Source organism: Pleurodeles waltl, chromosome 4_2, assembly GCF_031143425.1.
Source record: "Pleurodeles waltl isolate 20211129_DDA chromosome 4_2, aPleWal1.hap1.20221129, whole genome shotgun sequence".
Lineage (NCBI taxonomy): Eukaryota > Metazoa > Chordata > Amphibia > Caudata > Salamandridae > Pleurodeles > Pleurodeles waltl.
This window is the reverse complement of record NC_090443.1, coordinates 210,317,859-210,335,630: the sequence shown is the minus strand read 5'-3', so window position 1 is coordinate 210,335,630 and position 17,772 is coordinate 210,317,859. Positions and strand designations below refer to the sequence as shown.

Below are 17,772 nucleotides of genomic sequence, written 5' to 3'. Positions count from 1 at the left end.
TACTGCACTTGCTCCCCTATCCTCAAAAAGAATAGTGGTCCAGGCACTTAATCTCTCCTGCCTGAACTATGGAATCTAAAATCTGTAGTAAGGACCCTGCAGGTTATTCAGAACTCCCTGCTCAGATTCTTTACAACATTCTGAGGCACAAGTCAGCCAGGCAAGCTCTGATCTCCCTCCACTGTCTCCCTTTGGCCCAGAGGATTACATTTAAAGCCCTCTGTATAGCTTACTTGCCATGCCTCAATAAAGGCCTCTTGATTTCTCGGCCCCTGAGCCCCCCGTCTCCCCTCCCCCACACACACTCCAAACAGATGTTTGCAATTCACCAGTGCCTGTTGGGCTGTGGTGCCCTCCATTAAGAGCCAGAACTGGAGGCTGGTCCTTCAGATACAACGTGGAAAAACTCTGGAACTCCCTCCACTTACTCTGCTGACAGCTAATCTTTAACTTCCATTCCGTAAACTACTAAAGCCTGGCTATTTGACAGTTGCCTCCTCTGTTGTGTAGCTATGCCCTCTACAAATGCTGCATAGAATAGAATCCTTCTCTTTCAGTATTATTATTTCTAGAAAACTATTACAACGTACCATATACATAACAAATGTTGCCAGACATATTGGTATTGAAAATACTTATTTTGTATATAAAATGTTTAGAAAAATCGTTAAGCGTGATTGATCAACAGGGCTAGTTACCAGTTCTGTTTGCCCCTTGCAAAACCTATAAGCAGCCATGCCACTGTTTTTTAGGCCTATAGCAGCAGCCACCAATGTTCTATGTATATGACATCATATTTCCTGTGAATCAAATTGTGACCTAACATTATTCAAATGTTTCTGCTGCTTTTAATCAATTATTTATATTCTCTAATGGCTGTCTTCGGGAGAAAACAAATTATTTTCTTTCCTAACTGTAAACGAAACATCACGCTCGAACTATGAAGGCTTTAATGCACTGATAACATCCCTCTTTTGTTAACACTTAAATTAAACAGCCTGGATTTGTGCTAACTAGACACATTGCATCTTTACAGAGTGTCTTCTCTGTTAAAGTGGTTTATGAGCCATGATATGTAATCCCTTTTGTTTCACTATTCTTTGCTGCAGGACAGCGAATATGTGTACAGTGGGCGACTCCACATGGTTTCTGACCTGTTGCAGTCAGTCTTTAAAGAAGCAGTCTTCCTTCACAAGCAGCTAATGGAGCTGATGGACAAAGTTTGTATTGATTCTTCTGCCACTGAGGAAGAAATTAGAGACATGGTAGCAGGTAAAGACATGCATGGTACTTTTTATTTGTTTCTATTTATTAATATGTAATTTTTATATTTTGAAAGACAATATTATTAAAGAAGTACATTCACACTTTGTCTCTTGTTTTTATTAACCTGCAACTTCAGGTTTTAAAAATGTACGCTCCTATTTTCTCTCACTAATAATGTTCTGAATTTTGCTGCATTCCCCCACAACAAGGATAGTACAATCTATTTTTGGGAACATAATGCATATTTGGGTTGTTACACGTTTTCGTTTTAATTCAAACTCCAATCATTAGCTGACTTAGGAAAGGTAATGCAGTTTGTAGATCTAATCAAACAGCAAAGGTGCAATACAGAATGGAGTGTTTTATTTTACTTTACTCCAGTATTGGAACTTTCATAGATTCACATGATTGAATCATTCCCTGTCGTCGAGATGGGAGTCCCCGTTACCTTAGAAAAGGCAATGACCCTCATTCCGACCCTGGCGGTTTCAAACCGCCAGGGTGGAGGGCAGAGGAAGCACCGCCAACAGGCTGGCGGTGCTTCCCGGGCCATTCTGACCGCAGCGGTAAAGCCGCGGTCAGAAAAGGGGAACCGGCGGTTTCCCGCCAGTTTCCCGCCGGTTTTCCCCTGGCCCAGGGAATCCTCCATGGCGGCGCTGCTTGCAGCGCTGCCATGGGGATTCCGACCCCCTTCCCGCCAGCCTGTTCCTGGCGGTTTACACCGCCAGGAAGAGGCTGGCGGGAACGGGTGTCGTGGGGCCCCTGCACTGCCCATGCCACTGGCATGGGCAGTGCAGGGGCCCCCTAACAGGGCCCCACAAAGATTCAGTGAAAATCGCGACGGGTGCCACTGCACCCGTCGCACCCCTGCAAATCCGCCGGCTCCATTCGGAGCCGGCTTCCTCTTTGCAGGGGCTTTCCCGCTGGGCCGGCGGGAAAGTTGAAATGACCCCCGGGGTCATTTGAACGCGGTGCGGTCTTTGGGCGGTTCGGGGTCGGAATGACCCCCAATGTCCCCAAAGACATAACAGCAATAACATTAAAACTCTACATTTTAGTAACCTATCCAGGTCCTTGTGTAAAAAGGACCAAACTTGAGCCTTAGCCAATCAGAGTGGCCCACTTTCTAGAACCCTCCTGAGAGAAGCTCCAGTACCTCAGATTTTCTACCGCATGTTGCGCTAGGGAGTCTCCTCTGAGCTCTCCTCAGTTTGTTCTTGTGGAAGAAGATTGTCACTATGTCTGAATTTCTATTTGCTTATTGAGTGTTACTGATTTACACTCATACTTTCTGGAGCCTGTTATACCAGCATAATGTCTGACAGAGAAAGGAAAAGTCTCTTTAAAGCCTGCTGCACTTGTGGGAAGAAAAGGTTCCACTTAGAAGACCCTCATAGAGATTGTATATATTGCATCTATCCTGATCATTCTGCTACAGGCTGTTGAGGTATGTCGTACCTTTTCCTCAAAGACTGTAAAGGATAGAGTGGGGAGATTGTTGATATAAGTTCAGAGGCTTAAATCAAGAAAAATCCCTGTCTCTGCCAGTGAGGAGTCTTCATGGTCTTCTAAGAGGTCACAAAAGAGGCAAAGATCACCTCATTCTGAAAAGGGTTCAAAACAACCCTCAAAGACTTTAATAAAGACCTCACAGGGGTCGTGTGAAGGCCGCAGTCTCTCATCTTCACCTCAGGAGAGCAGATCCTCCTAGTCTAAGCATCGTCCTTCAACATCAAAAGATGTACCTAAACCTTCCTCAGAGCCTTCTATGCCTCCTCCAAAGGTTCTGACGGTGTTCAGAAAGCCTTCTTCAGCTCCGGTCGACAAAGTCATCATCGTTGATACCGTTGTCGACGAGAACTTACACAGCGGCTGCATCAACAGCGACGATGGCAACCAGTCTTTCAATAGTGGCTTCCTGCTCCTCGACGACATCCACGTTGATGGTAACAAAATCTAGGCCGTCGACATTGAAAATTACAATGTCGTAGATTATGAATCCGACGACGGTTCCGTCGACGACGAGGATTCCTACGTCTATGCTGTCGTCGGCAACACCGTCGACGGGAGCAGAAGGAATATTGGACACAACTTTGTCATCGACACCGTTGACGAGGTAAAAAACGCAGTCTTCTTCAGAAAGAGGAGATATCACTCCAAGAGCTACATCTCCCAGTAAGGTTACACCATTAATCCCAACTCATCTTCTGGAGGAAGATTCTGATGATGATGGGCCTTTTGGGGCAGCCCATAGCCCTTCACAACTCCATGTTAAGTGTCAAGAGGATGAAGAGGAGTATTATCAAGAGTATTATTCTCCTAGACGACAGCAGCCATGTGTACCAGAAGACATGGTCTGTGTCCCAAGTTCCCTTATATATAATTTACAACTTACGTTATTAGAGTACAAAAAGAGGTTTCCATCAGCGCCACAATCTGACATTCAAATGGCGCCTCCTCCCTCAATGCCTGCCACTCCAGTCCCACAGCCTAGGTTATCTCGTAGATTGGCCAGAAGTACCCGGCAAAGTTATTTCATACAGGTTACTGATTCTTTGGATGAAGAGGGAGAAGAAGGAGCATTGCAGGATGTGAACTCGGATTGGGACAACTATATATTGCCGACACCCTCATCTACATCGCCTACTACGGTGGATTCTCCCCCAGGAGATATTGGGGGTTTCCATAATCTGCGTGAGAGAGCAGCAAAGAGATTTGCATTGCCCATGCCATCTAAGCAGATGAATTGTTTTTTATATGACTTCAAGGAGCCTTATCAGAAGAGTGTCCGTTCCATACCAATAATAGGCTACATCTGGGAGGAAGTCACAAACAGTTAGGAGCACACCTGCCTAACATCCCAGCAAATGATCAGCCCCATTGCATCATGATAAATGTAGTTTCCTCAAAAACGAACTCCGTTAATTTTAAATATTTCACCTCTAAATAGGTGCAGCCTTTGCTGTGCATCTCTGGACACATATATGTGTTTCTGGGTTAATCCCTTCTTCAGCAGAGAACAAATAAAGCACATTTGCGGGGTGCTGGAAATGCTGCCATTAATCATCCGGTTTCAATACCTCTTCACTGGCATGCCGGTGCCTGCTCCAGAGCTCGTCAGCCCAGTGGCTCAAGGGAGCCTTTTTAAAGTCACAAACAGTTAGGAGCGCACCTGCCTAACAGCCACTGGGCTGACGAGCTCTGGAGCAAGCACCGGCATGCCAGTGAAAAGGTATTGAAACCGGATGATTAATGGCAGCATTTCCATCACCCCACAAATGTGCTTTATTTGTTCTCTGTTGAAGAAGGGTTTAACCCAGAAACACATATGTGTCCAGAGATGCACAGCAAAGGCTGCACCTATTTAGAGGTGAAATATTTAAAATTAACGGAGTTCGTTTTTTGAGGAAACTACATTTATCATGATGCAATGGGGCTGATTATTTGCTGGGATGTTAGGCAGGTGTGCTCCTAACTGTTTGTGACTTTAAAAAGGCTCCCTTGAGCCACTGGGCTGACGAGCTCTGGAGCAGGCACCGGCATGCCAGTGAAGAGGTATTGAATCCCTCAGGGTGCACTTGGCAGCTATATCTCGCATCAGACGTTCACCGACGTCACCATCTCTCTGGTCTTCTAGATTGATCAAACAATTCCTCTAAGGACTCTTTTGAGTTTTTCTGCCAGTAAGGCCTCCTCCGCCGTCTTGGCAACTCAACACTATTCTCTCTCAGCTTATGAAACACCCATTTGAACCGATACACAGAGCAGATTTAAAACACTTATTAAGGAAAGTAGCTCTCTTGCTAGCCCTTACTTATTCTAGACTGGTCAGTGAAATCCAGGCACTGACCGTTCAAGAGCTTTTCCTTCAATTTAAACATGATAAAGTGATACTTCTCTTATAGGGGATTTCCATGTATAGTCATAAGCACTGAATAGTTCTGCACGCCTGCGGGGACCCCGGAGCACTGTTCTGTAGTGATATTCTTAAGTGACTTTACAGGCCTTTTTCAAGAAAGGCAAACATCTACATTTAAGAATACAATGTGCAGCCTAGGTGAAAGGCTACAAAGGCCAAATTGTTCATTCTTTTGGTTGGCAAGAAAATGAAGCTGCAGTACAGATATACCTTTAAAACATATTTATTCTAGAAATGTAGTAAAAAAACATGTCCTCCAACTTTATTTACAACTTCCAATGAGGATGAAACAATGCAGGGCAGTGTAGCCCATAGGCTGCCATTATACAGAATGTAAATAGAGAAAAGAAAGTCTTCCTGTATCCCATCATGCACAGCAAAAGGCAGTTGCCTCAGTTCTTTTTTCCGGCTCCTTCTGACAGGACCCTGAAGCATTGAGCTCCACCTTTCATAGCTTTTTTTTTTTACTAAAACTCAACTAAAATCCTTTGGATTTCAATTTCACTCAACGTTTTTCATCTAGAGTTGAACATTTCCTAGCTTTTCCTGTCCAATTCTGACAGAAACTTGAGGTTTTTTTGCCACCAGAATGCCTTCTCTTTTTGATAAGTGCCCTAGCTGTGGCGGGAAAAAGGCTAAAACAGACCCACATCAAGTCTGTATTATTTGCCTACCGTCAATTCATAAACCTGATGCCTGTGACATTTGTAAAACCTTCTCCAGGAGAACTCTTCGTGACAGGGAGAAAATCCGCCTTCAGGCAAAAGAGGACATGAGACGAAGAGGACAATCTGCCACAGAGCGAGGAGAAGGTCAGTCTTCTACCAGGGCTCTCACTGTGTCCTCTGGAGCAGCTGCCAGATCTGCTCACAAGCGTCACAGGTCCCCGACGACGTAGAGAGCATCGACGTCGAGACCAGGAACGGCGCCAACATGCTCGCCGTCGAGAACCACCTCGCCGTCGAGGAAGAGACATCGCTCGACGTCGACAGCCTTATTGCTGTCGAGACGGCGTAGACACTCGTCGTCGAAGTTCCCGGTCCAGGTCACCGTCGACGCGAAGGGGAAGATCGACGTCGGTGGACAGTACTCGTCGTCTGAGACGATCGCCGTCATCCCATCGACATCGAGGGAGATCGCCGTTGAGGAGCTCTCAACAGCGAGAGGAGTCAACGCCGAGAGGTACTCGTCGGCGTCGTACTTCGACATCGAGAAGCATGTCGACGTCGAGGAGGCACTCAGAGGTCAAGGAGTGTCTATACCACCTCAGAATCCTCGGCTTCTCTCATTCTCTTACCACCTTCGCCTCAGCCTTCTCCTCAGCCATCGCCTCTACCACAGACACCTCTGGCACCTACAGCTCCTCCGCCGGTACCTCTTTCAGAGTCCGCCCCAGTGACTCCTGCAGAGTCAACAAGGCATTCTCGACATTCTTCGAGACGCTCTTCTTCATCTCGACATCATCATCGGCATGACTCAGATCGCAGGTCTCCTCGTTCCCACCATAGACAATCCTCCTCATCCACAAGGGATTACTCTCCGACGTTATCTGACTCCCTGTCTCCGAGAGTTTCTCCCATAGACGATGTAAACACCTTTCAAGAGGTCCTAATTCGCGGTGCTACCAAGTTGAACATCCCTCTGGCAGTACCCGCCCCAACAACCTCTGTCATTTTGAGACACTACACCAGCGTTCTTCTTCTAGACCATTACTACCGCTGGTCCCAGGACTGCTTGAACCGGCAATGGACATATTCTTAACACCGTCCACAACTAAAACTGCTCCTTCCAGAAGAAATATCGTCCTCCGGAGCAGGACCCTTTGTTTCTGAGAGCGGATCCAGTGCCCGATTCGGTGGTAATCGTGGCTGCTAAGATATTACATTCTACGTCTCCGTCTTCTTCTTCGCCACCGGACAAGGAGAGTAGAAAAATCGAGGCCGCAAAGTTTGTTCCACCTCAGCCATCACTATGAAAGCGGCTAGTGCTACTGCCTTGTTAGGCAGGTATGATCGTTCCCTTTGGGATTCTATGCTGCAATTTGCGGAACACCTCCCTAAGGAGAAAAAGGAGGATTTCTTGGAGATTGTAAGTGAAGGCGCCATGGTCTCCAATCAAGTAATAAGCGCAGCTGCAGACTCCTCTGTGTTATCCACACATAATTATTCTCATGGAATTTCTTTGAGAAGTCAGGCCTGGCTACGCCTTACTTCACTTAAGCCAGAGGCGCAACAGCGGATACAAAATTTGCCCTTTTCAGGTTCCACTTATTTTGGTTCTCATGCTGACGACAAAATGTTGAGGATGAAAACGGAACTGGACACTCTAAAGGTGGTGGGCATCGAGAAACCAAGAGAGCAACGGAAAACATTCCGTCCCTACCACTGTAGACTCTTTACTCAAAGGTTTCAAACACCACAGTGGATGCCTTCTAGATCCCAGCAACACCAACATCAGAGAACCTTTTCGACCCAACGAAAACAAACAAGGGGTCGCTCTATGTCACAAACTGCCCAGACAGCTCGTCAGGCATCAGCGTCTAAGCCCTGAATCCTCGCTTCCCCCTCCTCCTTTACCCACTCCGGTAGGGGGAAGTATCTCACATCATCTGGAAGAGTGGCAACGCATAACGTCAGGCGCCTGGGGGTTGAATAATGTGCGGGATGGCTACTGTCTCAGGTTCATAAGCCCTCGCCTTCTATTCCACCCAAACCGGTGAATCACATCTCAACGCTCTCAAAGTGGAAGTAACAACCCTATTACAAAAGAAGGCGATAGAACCTGTCCCTATCAACCAGCAGGGAAAGGGAATCTATTCGAGGTACTTCCTGGTACCAAAGAAAGGCAAACACGAGTTCCGACCCATTCTAGATCTAAGGGTAGCCAACAAATGGGTTTGCAGAGGATGCTATCCTTATACCAAATCTATCCCCAACTTCGTCAAGGCGATTGACTCTGTTTAATAGATCTCTGCGACGCTTACTTCCACATTCCTGTGATCAAAAAGCATCGGAGGTTTTTGAGATTCCTCGTCGGAAAAAGTCATTACCAATTTACGGTGCTACCTTTCGGCCTCAAATCAGCACCGAGGACGTTTTCCAAATGCATGGCGGTGGTGGCAGCCCATTTATGGAAACATCGGATATTCGTCTATCCCTATGTAGACGATTGGCTCATAAAAGCATCCACATACCTAGAGGCTCAACAGCACTTCAATTGGACTCACCAGCTTCTCCAGAGACTGGGCCTTCAGGTCAACCTCTCCAAGTCCACGGCAACACCTGTTCAGAGGTTGCATTACTTAGGCGCCATTATAGACACCACTCAAGGAAAGGTGTTTCCTTCGGAGGAACAACGGTTATCAATCCTCCAAAAGTACCAGCAGCTCGAGAAAATGCCTCAGACCACTGCAAGAGCGATATCCTCTCTCCTGGGGTCGATGGCGTCTTGCATCTACCTCATTCCCAATGCTCGCCTCCAAATGAGACCCTTACAAGAATGTCTAGAGAATCAATGGTATCAACTAGTGGACGATTGGGAGAACAGCATCCTCCTTTCTCCCCATGCCATTCAATCTCTCAAGTGGTGGTGTTCTCCGAACAATCTTCTGAAAGGGATGCCATTCCACCAACAGCCTCCAACTCAAACCATAGTCACGGATGCATCACTGCTCGGATGGGGAGCGCATATGGATCACCTCCAAATACAAGGTTCGTGGTCGCAGAGAGAACGACTGTATCACATCAATCTTTTAGAACTTTGCGCAGTCCATCTTGCACTCAAAGCCTTCTTCCCCGCACTGAAGGCGAAAACTGGCCACCATGTATTACTTAAACAAACAAGGGGGTACCAGATCCAGGACTCTGTCGACAGAGGCCCAAACAATTGGCACTGGCTTCTATCCAGGAACCTATCACTAGTGGCAACTCACCTTCCGGGCATACAGAATGTCCAGGCGGATGCCCTCAGCCGAGCAATGGACGAACACCACAAGTGGGTTTTGCACAACAACGTCATCCATTTTTTTCCATGTGGGGTACCCCTTCTATAGACCTATTCGCAACCCCAGAAAACAAAAAATGCCAAGGCTTCGCCTCCAGGTACTACCATCCAGGAACATTGGGGAATGCCCTGTGGATAAACTGGTCAGGAGCATTTCTTTACGCCTTTCCACCGCTTCCCCTGATACCGACAGTCCTTCTCAAGTTGTCCCACTCTCACACCAAGATGATTCTCATCGTCCCAGAATGGCCATGCCAGTGGTGGTTTCCAGACCTCCTTCACCGGTCACTCAGACCACACATCAAATTACCTTGCCGCCCTGACCCGCTCACGAAGTTTTGAGGCCAGATGACACATCCCAACCTCTCATCGTTGAATTTGGCAGCATGGCTCCTGAGCTAGTACAATATGGTCACCTTAATCTACCTCAGGGCTAATGGAGATTCTAAGGGAGGCAAAGCTCCCTTCCACAAGAACAGCTGATGCCTTCAAATGGAAAAGGTTCTGCATGTGGTGTTTGGACAACAACGTTGACCCAATAACATGTGGAGAAGAAGCTATTCTTCCATATTTGTTAAACCTGGTGAAGTCTGGCTTACAGTTGTCATCAATAAAAGTACACCTGGCAGCTCTAACGGCATATAGGAAGAGCCCTTCCCAATCCTCTTTCTTTAAAATTCCAATCATAAAAGATTTCCTAGGAGGTTTGAAAAAGGTCTTTCCTCCCATTAGACGACCATCTCCTCCATGGGAGCTAAATATTGTCCTCTCGCGTCTGATGCTGAACCCTTTTGAACCAATACACAAAGCATCACTCCAGCATCTTACATGGAAAACTGCTTTTCTGGTTGCAATCACTTCAACTCGCAGGGTCAGTGAGATCCAGGCCCTTTGCGCTCAAGAATCTTATACGGTTTTTCATTCCTCAAAAGTAGTAATGAGAACACATCCAAAATTTCTACCTAAAGTCATTTCAGACTTTCACGTAAACCAGACCATCTCCTTATCGACTCTCTTTCAAAATCCGTCTACTCCTGCTGAGAGAACCCTACATTCTCTCGATGTTAAAAGGGTTTTAGAATTTTACTTGGATAGAACAAAATCTTTGCGCAAATCACAGCAGCTGTTTATTAAATATGGCCCAGTAAGAACAGGTCTAGCCACCTCCAAACAATCCTTATCCAGGTGGATTGTTTCTTGTATCGTATTCTGTTATCAGTTAGCAAATAAATCCCTCGATGACAGGCCAAAAGCCCATTCTACTAGGGGGAAGGCAGCAACTGTTGCTTTGATGAGAAACCTTCCTTTGGCAGAAATATGCAAAGCGGCTACCTGGAGATCTGTCCACACCTTTACTATGCATTACTGCCTTGATTCAGATGCTAGGGCAGATGCTCAGGTTGGACAGGCCTCTCTTAAGAATCTCTTTGCGTAATTTATTGTTCTGTCTGCTCCACCACGGTTATTGGGATGGGCTTGCTAATCTATTCAGTGCTTATGGCTATACATGGAAATCCCCTACGAGAGAAGGAATGGTTTCTTACCTGTAACTCCAGTTCTCTCGTAGGGGTATTTCCATGATAGTCATAAACAACCCTCCCTCCTCCCCGGTGGAGTTGACACAAGGATATCCACAATAATAATAACGATATTGCCAATTAAAGAGATATTCAGGTTTCTTCATGTCATGTTACAAGCCTACAAAAAGAACTGGGGCAACTGCCTTTTGCTGTGCATGATGGGATACAGGAAGCCTTTCTTTTCTTAAAGGCACAGCTCTATTTACATTCTGTATAATGGCAGCCTATGGGCTACACTACCCTGCATTGTTTCATCCTCATTGGAAGTTGTAAATAAAGTTGGAGAACATTTTTTTTACTACATTTCTAGAATAAATATGTTTTAAAGGTATATCTGTACTGCAGCTTCCTTTTCTTGCCAACCAAAAGAATGAACAATTTGGCCTTTGTAGCCTTTCACCTAGGCTGCACATTGATATTCTTAAGAGACTTTACAGGCCTTTTTCAAGAAAGGCAAACATCTACACTTAAGAACACACTTCAGAACAGTGCTCCGGGGTCCCCGCAGGCGTGCGTAACTATTCAGTGCTTATGACTATCATGGAAATACCCCTACGAGAGAACTGGAGTTACAGGTAAGAAACCATTCCTTCGTACGAATCCTAAGTTTGTTCCAGACTTTCATATAAACCAACTGTTGGTTTTTAAATCTTTCTTTCCGAACCCAATATCTCCAGCGGAGAGAGCTCTGCATTCGTTGGACATCAAAAGAAATCTCAAATTTTACTTGGAAAGAACCAAGCATTTTAGAAAGACTACTCAATTGTTTGTTGCGTATAGTGCCCCTAGGAAGGGACAGGCCCTTTCCAAGCAGAGTATAGCCAGGTGGATAGTAGCTGCTATAAACGTTTGCCACCAAGCAGCTGGTAGGCCTTTACATTCTTCGGTAAGGGCACACTCTACGAGAGCTGTCTCAGCGTCCATGGCACTGTTTGCAGGTGTACCCCTTCAGGTCATTTGCAGGGCACCCACCTGGAAGACTACTCACGCGTTTACGAAGCACTACTGTCTGGATGCCATCCCTATGGGGATGTGGCAGTTGGTCAAGCAGTCCTGAGACATCTGTTCCAGTAACGGTGAGCTCATTTTTCCTCCCTCCATCCTTCTTTTCTACTATGCACGGTTTAATCTTTGTGTTTAATTTGCATATGTCTTTTATAGTACATAAATTTGTGTACAGATAGATACTATATTTATAGAAATGAATGCTTTCATATTATTGAAGACAGCTCAAAGATCTCTCATTAATTTATATGAAGTAGAGTCGATGCACTGTGCTCTGAATACTGCTTTATAGTCTAATTCAAGCATGTGAATCTATGAAAGTTCCAATATTGAAGTAAGAAAATAAGTTACTTATCCGTAACTATAGTTCTCCAGTATTGGAATCTTTCATAGATTCACATGCGACTCACCCACCTCCCAGGGGAAGCTCACCTTCAAATATCTCTTGTTCAGCCTTTAACTTACGCACTAGTGCTTAGAAAATCTGAGGTACTGGAGCTTCTCTCAGGAGGGTTCTAGAGCGTAGGGAACTCTCACTGGCAGAAGCTCAAGTTTGGTCCTTTTTACATAAAGACTTGGATAGATTACTAAAATGTCGAGTTTTAATGTTATTGCTGTTGTGTCTTTGGGGACATTGTCTTTTCTAAGGTACCGGGGACTCCCATCTCGACGACGGGGAATAATTCAAGCATGTGAATCTATGAAAGATTCCAATACTGGAGAACTATAGTTACAGGTAAGTAATTTATTTTCTTCTCCAACATGTTTACATATCAGCACATCTGGGAATGTGGTAAGGGCAGGAAGAAACCATCAGCCCAGTGGTTCACAGATGTGCTCAAAGAGCTCCAAAATCAGTGTAGGTGGCAGGAGTGGAAAAGGAAACTGGCCCTGGAGCTGGGAAAGAAGACCAAACTTAGGGAATTCATTTTAAAATATAAAAAAGCAATTAAAGAAGGCAAATTAGGATTCTTCCCCCAGAGGATTAGGTCTGCCATTAATGTCCATAAAGAACTCTTCAACACAGTATGCTCCGTTGCGTCAAACACCCCCCCCCCCCCCCCCCATGATTCAGGAAGTTGAGATCTTGCAGCCTTTTGTGATAAGGTAGCTGAGTTCTTTAAAGATAACATTTTTAAGATTTATATGGATTTCCCTGCCCTTATTGACGGGTGAGCCAACCCTGACACTCGGGTGAAGGGGAAGACAGGAGAGCCTTAGAACCATCTCCCCCTAGTAGCTTAGCCAGATTCTCCCCACTGCCTGCAGACAAAAGCAAGACATTTTTAGCTGGGTGTCACCTGATGACACAGGTCCACCGAGGGTGTTGCAGCTGGCCCCGGAATTATGGCTGGGGCTTTGGAGATGACCTTTGTGGAGGTCCTGGAGACTGGGGTTTTCCATCCGAGTTGGAAGGAGGCAGTTGTTACCCCTCTGATTAAGAAACTGGATGGGGATTCCAGTGAATTGAAAACTTTGTCCTATGTCTTTACTGCCTGTTCCTGCAAAGATCCTTGAGAAGCACATAAACCGGGAACTAGCCAACTATCTCCTTGATCAAGATCTCCTGGACCCTTCGCAGAATGGGTTCAGGAAGGACACAGCACCGAATCTGCCCTCATCGCATCTTTGGATTTAATCCACTGGCAGGTGGACCAGGGAGGAGAGGCTATCCTGGTTTTGCTTGACCTATCTGCAGCCTTTGAAACCATATATCCACCTCTGATGGCGCACAGGCTGCAGCAGACTGGGCTGAGGGATGCTGCGCTCAGGTTATTAGAGTCCTTTTTGTGTGATAGATCGATCCCAGTTAGTTGTAGTGATTTGAGAGCGACCCCCCTTTCAGTTTTCTTTTGGAATTCACCAGGGGTCTTCCCTAAGCCGACCCTATTTATTTAACCTATATGTCGTCCCTCTTGGCAATACTGGTTCGCTGTTTTGGGTTCCAGGTTTCGCCTTATGCGCAGACACCCAGATCATTGTTTCGATCTTGGATGACTGAGAAGAGATGGCTGACAGATTTTGGGGCTGTATGAGGGCAGTCAGCAGGTGGATGAGTGAGAACTGGCTGAAAATGAATGGGGATAAAACTGAGATCATGGTGTTTGGTTTGGACTGGTCCATCTTTGTGGCACTCTACCTACCCCAGTAGCTGCAGCCAAAAATGTGGGTGTGATAACACTCTGACTTTTGACACCGAGGTTAATAGAACAGTCAGTTCTTGTTTCTGGATGTTTAGGATCTTGAAATAAGTCCTGCCTGCTCTCTGGATGAAAGAGCTCAGGGTATCAGTGATCTTAGCCCTTATTACATTGCAACTGGACTACTGCAATGCCCTGTATTTAAACGTCAGTTTTCTTTAAATAATCTCCAGCTCAACCAGAATGCGGCTGCATGCCTGTTTTAGGGTTACCCAAACATTCCTCGGTTAGGGAGGGTCTGAGACATCTCCACTGGCTGCCGATAAGGAAATAAGTGTCCTTTGAAGTGCTCTGTCTGACGTATAAAGCTGTTTGCTCCCTGGGTTATGGCTATCTGCAGTCTGTCCTGAATTGGTACATTCCCAGGAGACCCTTGAGATTCGTGGGTCACTTCAAGGTACCAATGCCTTGCTGAAAAAAATGCCTGGTGGAGTACCTGGGCTGTCACAGTTGCTGCGGCTAGGTTGTGGAATTCCCTTCCTGATCATATCAGGAGCCCGAATTTGTATTTACTGTTTCGCAAGCAACTTAAAACTTGCCTCTTTATACATTAGACTTGGCCTGGGTTTATGCTTTTTCTCTTGCAGTGGCCATGTTTGCTTGAAGTGCCACTGTTTTCTCTGTCTCTCCTGTTTTCTAGCTCTTTGATACCTGCTGGTTTAACGCGCTTTAGAAATACCAGAAATAGAAATGTTTCTGTTCTTATGTCTGTAGACTAGTATATCATTTTATTCTGCCATTCACCCGAAAAATGTACTTCTTTCAAATACTCGGTTGAAAGCTTAGAATATTAGTGTTTATTTAGACTTGGAGTATTCATAGTACTAGTACCACCCTTTTCCACCAGTACTATTTCCTCTGAAAGTGGGGACAAAATGAATTCCCTTAGCTTGCCCTCGAGGAAAGGCGATTAATCTTAACACTGAACCCTCAGAGCATCTTTTCTTTTTTTTTTTTAAACAATGGTATTGCAGATAGTGGCGCTGAACGCTCAGTGCTGCTAATGCCGTCATGGGATCACAAATGGTACCAGTCCAATACACGTTCACACAGGTGTCGCTTCCTATGTACCACACAAGCATCCCAAACCTGCGTTTGGGAACCTCCTGTGCAGGATACTGTTGCCACTTTGGTGCATGAGGTGAGAAGGTAAAGGGCCTTGGACTATTTCTTCTCTCCTCAGACTCAGTCCATAGAACACTGATGTGTGCAAAAGGTCGTCCATTTGCCTTTAGCTCCTCATCCTCCGGATTATCCAGGGGTTTGCATTATAGTGTTGTAATGTTAGAACCACAGTTTAACAGAACCTCTCCAGTAACTAATAACAGCAGAGGTATCACATTCTAGCCTTAACACCATTAAATGCCCTTAGATTTACATTGGCAACTGATGCATGTGTTTCAGAAACACACTGAACTGAAATCCAAATTCAGCTTGACTTGCTGATAGAATTCACATCTTCAACCAGACGTCCGTTAAAAGTCTCTTAAAGTAGTTTTTCTGGGTTTAGAATGACTCCTTATGACGCTGATTAGTAACCCATGATGTCCCAGCCTTAGACTTTATGTTAAGATTGCTATCATATTTTGTCTAATGTCAATTACATGGTTCAAGTGCTGAATTTGAGCCGTTGTTTGCAGTTGGGACCTAGAGCCACTCGTTTTTGGGGACCTGCACTTATTTTTCTACATCAAACCTAGATTCAGAGAGAGAAAAACACAAAACGGGTAAAGAAGGAAAAAGGGAAAGATGGGAAAATAGTGAAAATGAGAGAAAGCAGGGACGAAAAAGAACCCAAAAGAGCGAGCTAAAGAAACAAAGTGTCTGGTAGTGGAAAAAAACTAGACATGAGATGGAATCAAGACTTGACAGCCTTTGGGTCTGACAACTCCTCCATTTGGCAGGCCAGCTGCAGGCTTCTGAAAAACAAATGTGGGCATCTGCACTTACTATTTTACTAATTAAGCACAGCATGGTTCCCATTTTTTCGATAAAATGATTTTGTTCTTCTATCTTCCTACGGATAATGCAGTGTGTTTGACGTGCATGATTTCAAACAAAAACTGTTAAAATTCGGAAAATAGAGGCAGTGTGCAAAATTGTGCTGCTAAGACCTGAAAATTGAAGTGTCTACTGAGAATACACAAGTAAGTTGAGCACGTTGCCCCTTCTAAAAATAGAGAAGACCCTGAGGAAGAACTGAACATTTTCAAAGTTCAGCCAAAATGTTGCAAACTACTATGATTTTGACCATTAAACACCCATCCATACACACAAGCAAACCACCTAACACATCTTCAAGTACACGTGACTGCTGTAGAGAAGATTTCCTACATGAGAAAACAAAGTAATAATGGCATCCGTATTGCTTTTACTGTAGCGTTGAAACTGAAAATTGCTACCATCAGGACCGGCTGTTATTCTTTATTTCCTGTTGCCATAACAGGGCCTATGCCTTTGTCACTTTCTCTGTCTTCGCCCTCCGAAATTCAGGACAAGTTTAAAATGCTCTCTCTAGCCCAAGTGTTGTCTGCTCCGGACCAAAGAGACTGAATGGTGGTAAGGGATTAAAAGGACATCTATTTTAACATTCGGTCCTTCAGTCCCACAGCTGTTAACTGTTGTTTCAGGTGGGCCAAGAGTACGTTCATTTTCCATGCTCTCCTTTGGCCTGCCCAGTGCACCTCAGGTGTTCAGAAATGTGATGATGATGGTTGCAGCCTACCTACGGAGGTTGGAAGTACCAGTCTTCCCATACTTCGATGACTGGTTACTAAAGGCAAATGCAAAAACAACAGATGGTGGACAGAATGCAGAGCAAATCAAACTTTCACCCACAGTCACAGATCTGGGTTTAATCCATCAGTTTTTTTGCTAGCCATGCCATTCCAGTTTGGACCCAGCCATATGCAAATCAGTCTTGACCCTATTCCCCATGGGAACAGTCCAGCCCGAACTGCCAGGCCAGTCCTCCTTGGACCAGAAAAAAGCACCCTGGGACCGGCTTCAGGCTATCACCCTTCATCAGCCAGGCTAGCTTGAATCTGGTGGCATAGCAAGCATGGGACTGACGTCTGGACATCGAGTCTATGATCCCTATGTTTCAACCCTTGACCCAGGTCTCAGTGAGAGCTGCTCTGAGACTCCTGAATCCTCTTCACCTCCTACACCCCGCTTGTGGACCACACCAGGTGGAATATGCGGGCTCTGCAGTGGGATCTGAAGTCTCAGTGGACCCAGCACCAAGGAGACCGGATAGAATCTATCCAGGTATCAAAGTGCCTAGCGGATCAGCAAAGGCAGTTGCACTCTGAGGTGGAGCAGTGCATCTTGCAATAGTGGGGAGAACCATGGCTTGATCTCTTCACTGCAGAGAAGTTGCTGTGTCAAAATGTTTGTGCTTCGGAGTTCCCAGAGTAGTTCTCTCTCGAAGACGCCTTTAGTTTAAAATGGGGTTTAGGTCACTTGTAAGCCTTTCCGCTGCTTCCTCTCCTGCTCAGGAAAGATCAAGCTAAACCATCCCAAATCATCCTAGTGACACTGGACTGGAAGAATGTGGTACCTGGAATATTTGATATACACCAGTGAAGGAGGAAGAAAGAAGCTGTCTCTAAGGATCACTCTGCTTCCTTTGTCCAAACACTAATATCTGAAAATGTGAACCCTCATACCATATCATTCGAGGCCCTCTGAGATCTTTCTCAACAGACCCTCAACTATATATTCTACCCTCAACTGTGAATGTAATCACTGTGGGGTGATTTCGTGGGTAGCATCATCACAGGGTCTCCATTCACTT

The 17,772-nt window shown here is 45.4% G+C and overlaps 1 protein-coding gene across 2 annotated transcripts in view; it reads left to right on the top strand.

Annotated features, from left to right (window-relative positions):
* FIRRM (FIGNL1 interacting regulator of recombination and mitosis) overlaps positions 1 to 17,772 on the top strand; it is a 1,527,986-nt gene that overhangs the window by 147,862 nt on the left and 1,362,352 nt on the right. For both annotated transcript variants that reach the window (XM_069231089.1, XM_069231088.1), the window contains exon 6: positions 1,110 to 1,272. In XM_069231089.1, the coding sequence (XP_069087190.1) occupies positions 1,110 to 1,272 (163 nt within the window). The remainder of the gene's footprint in view (positions 1 to 1,109; positions 1,273 to 17,772) is intronic.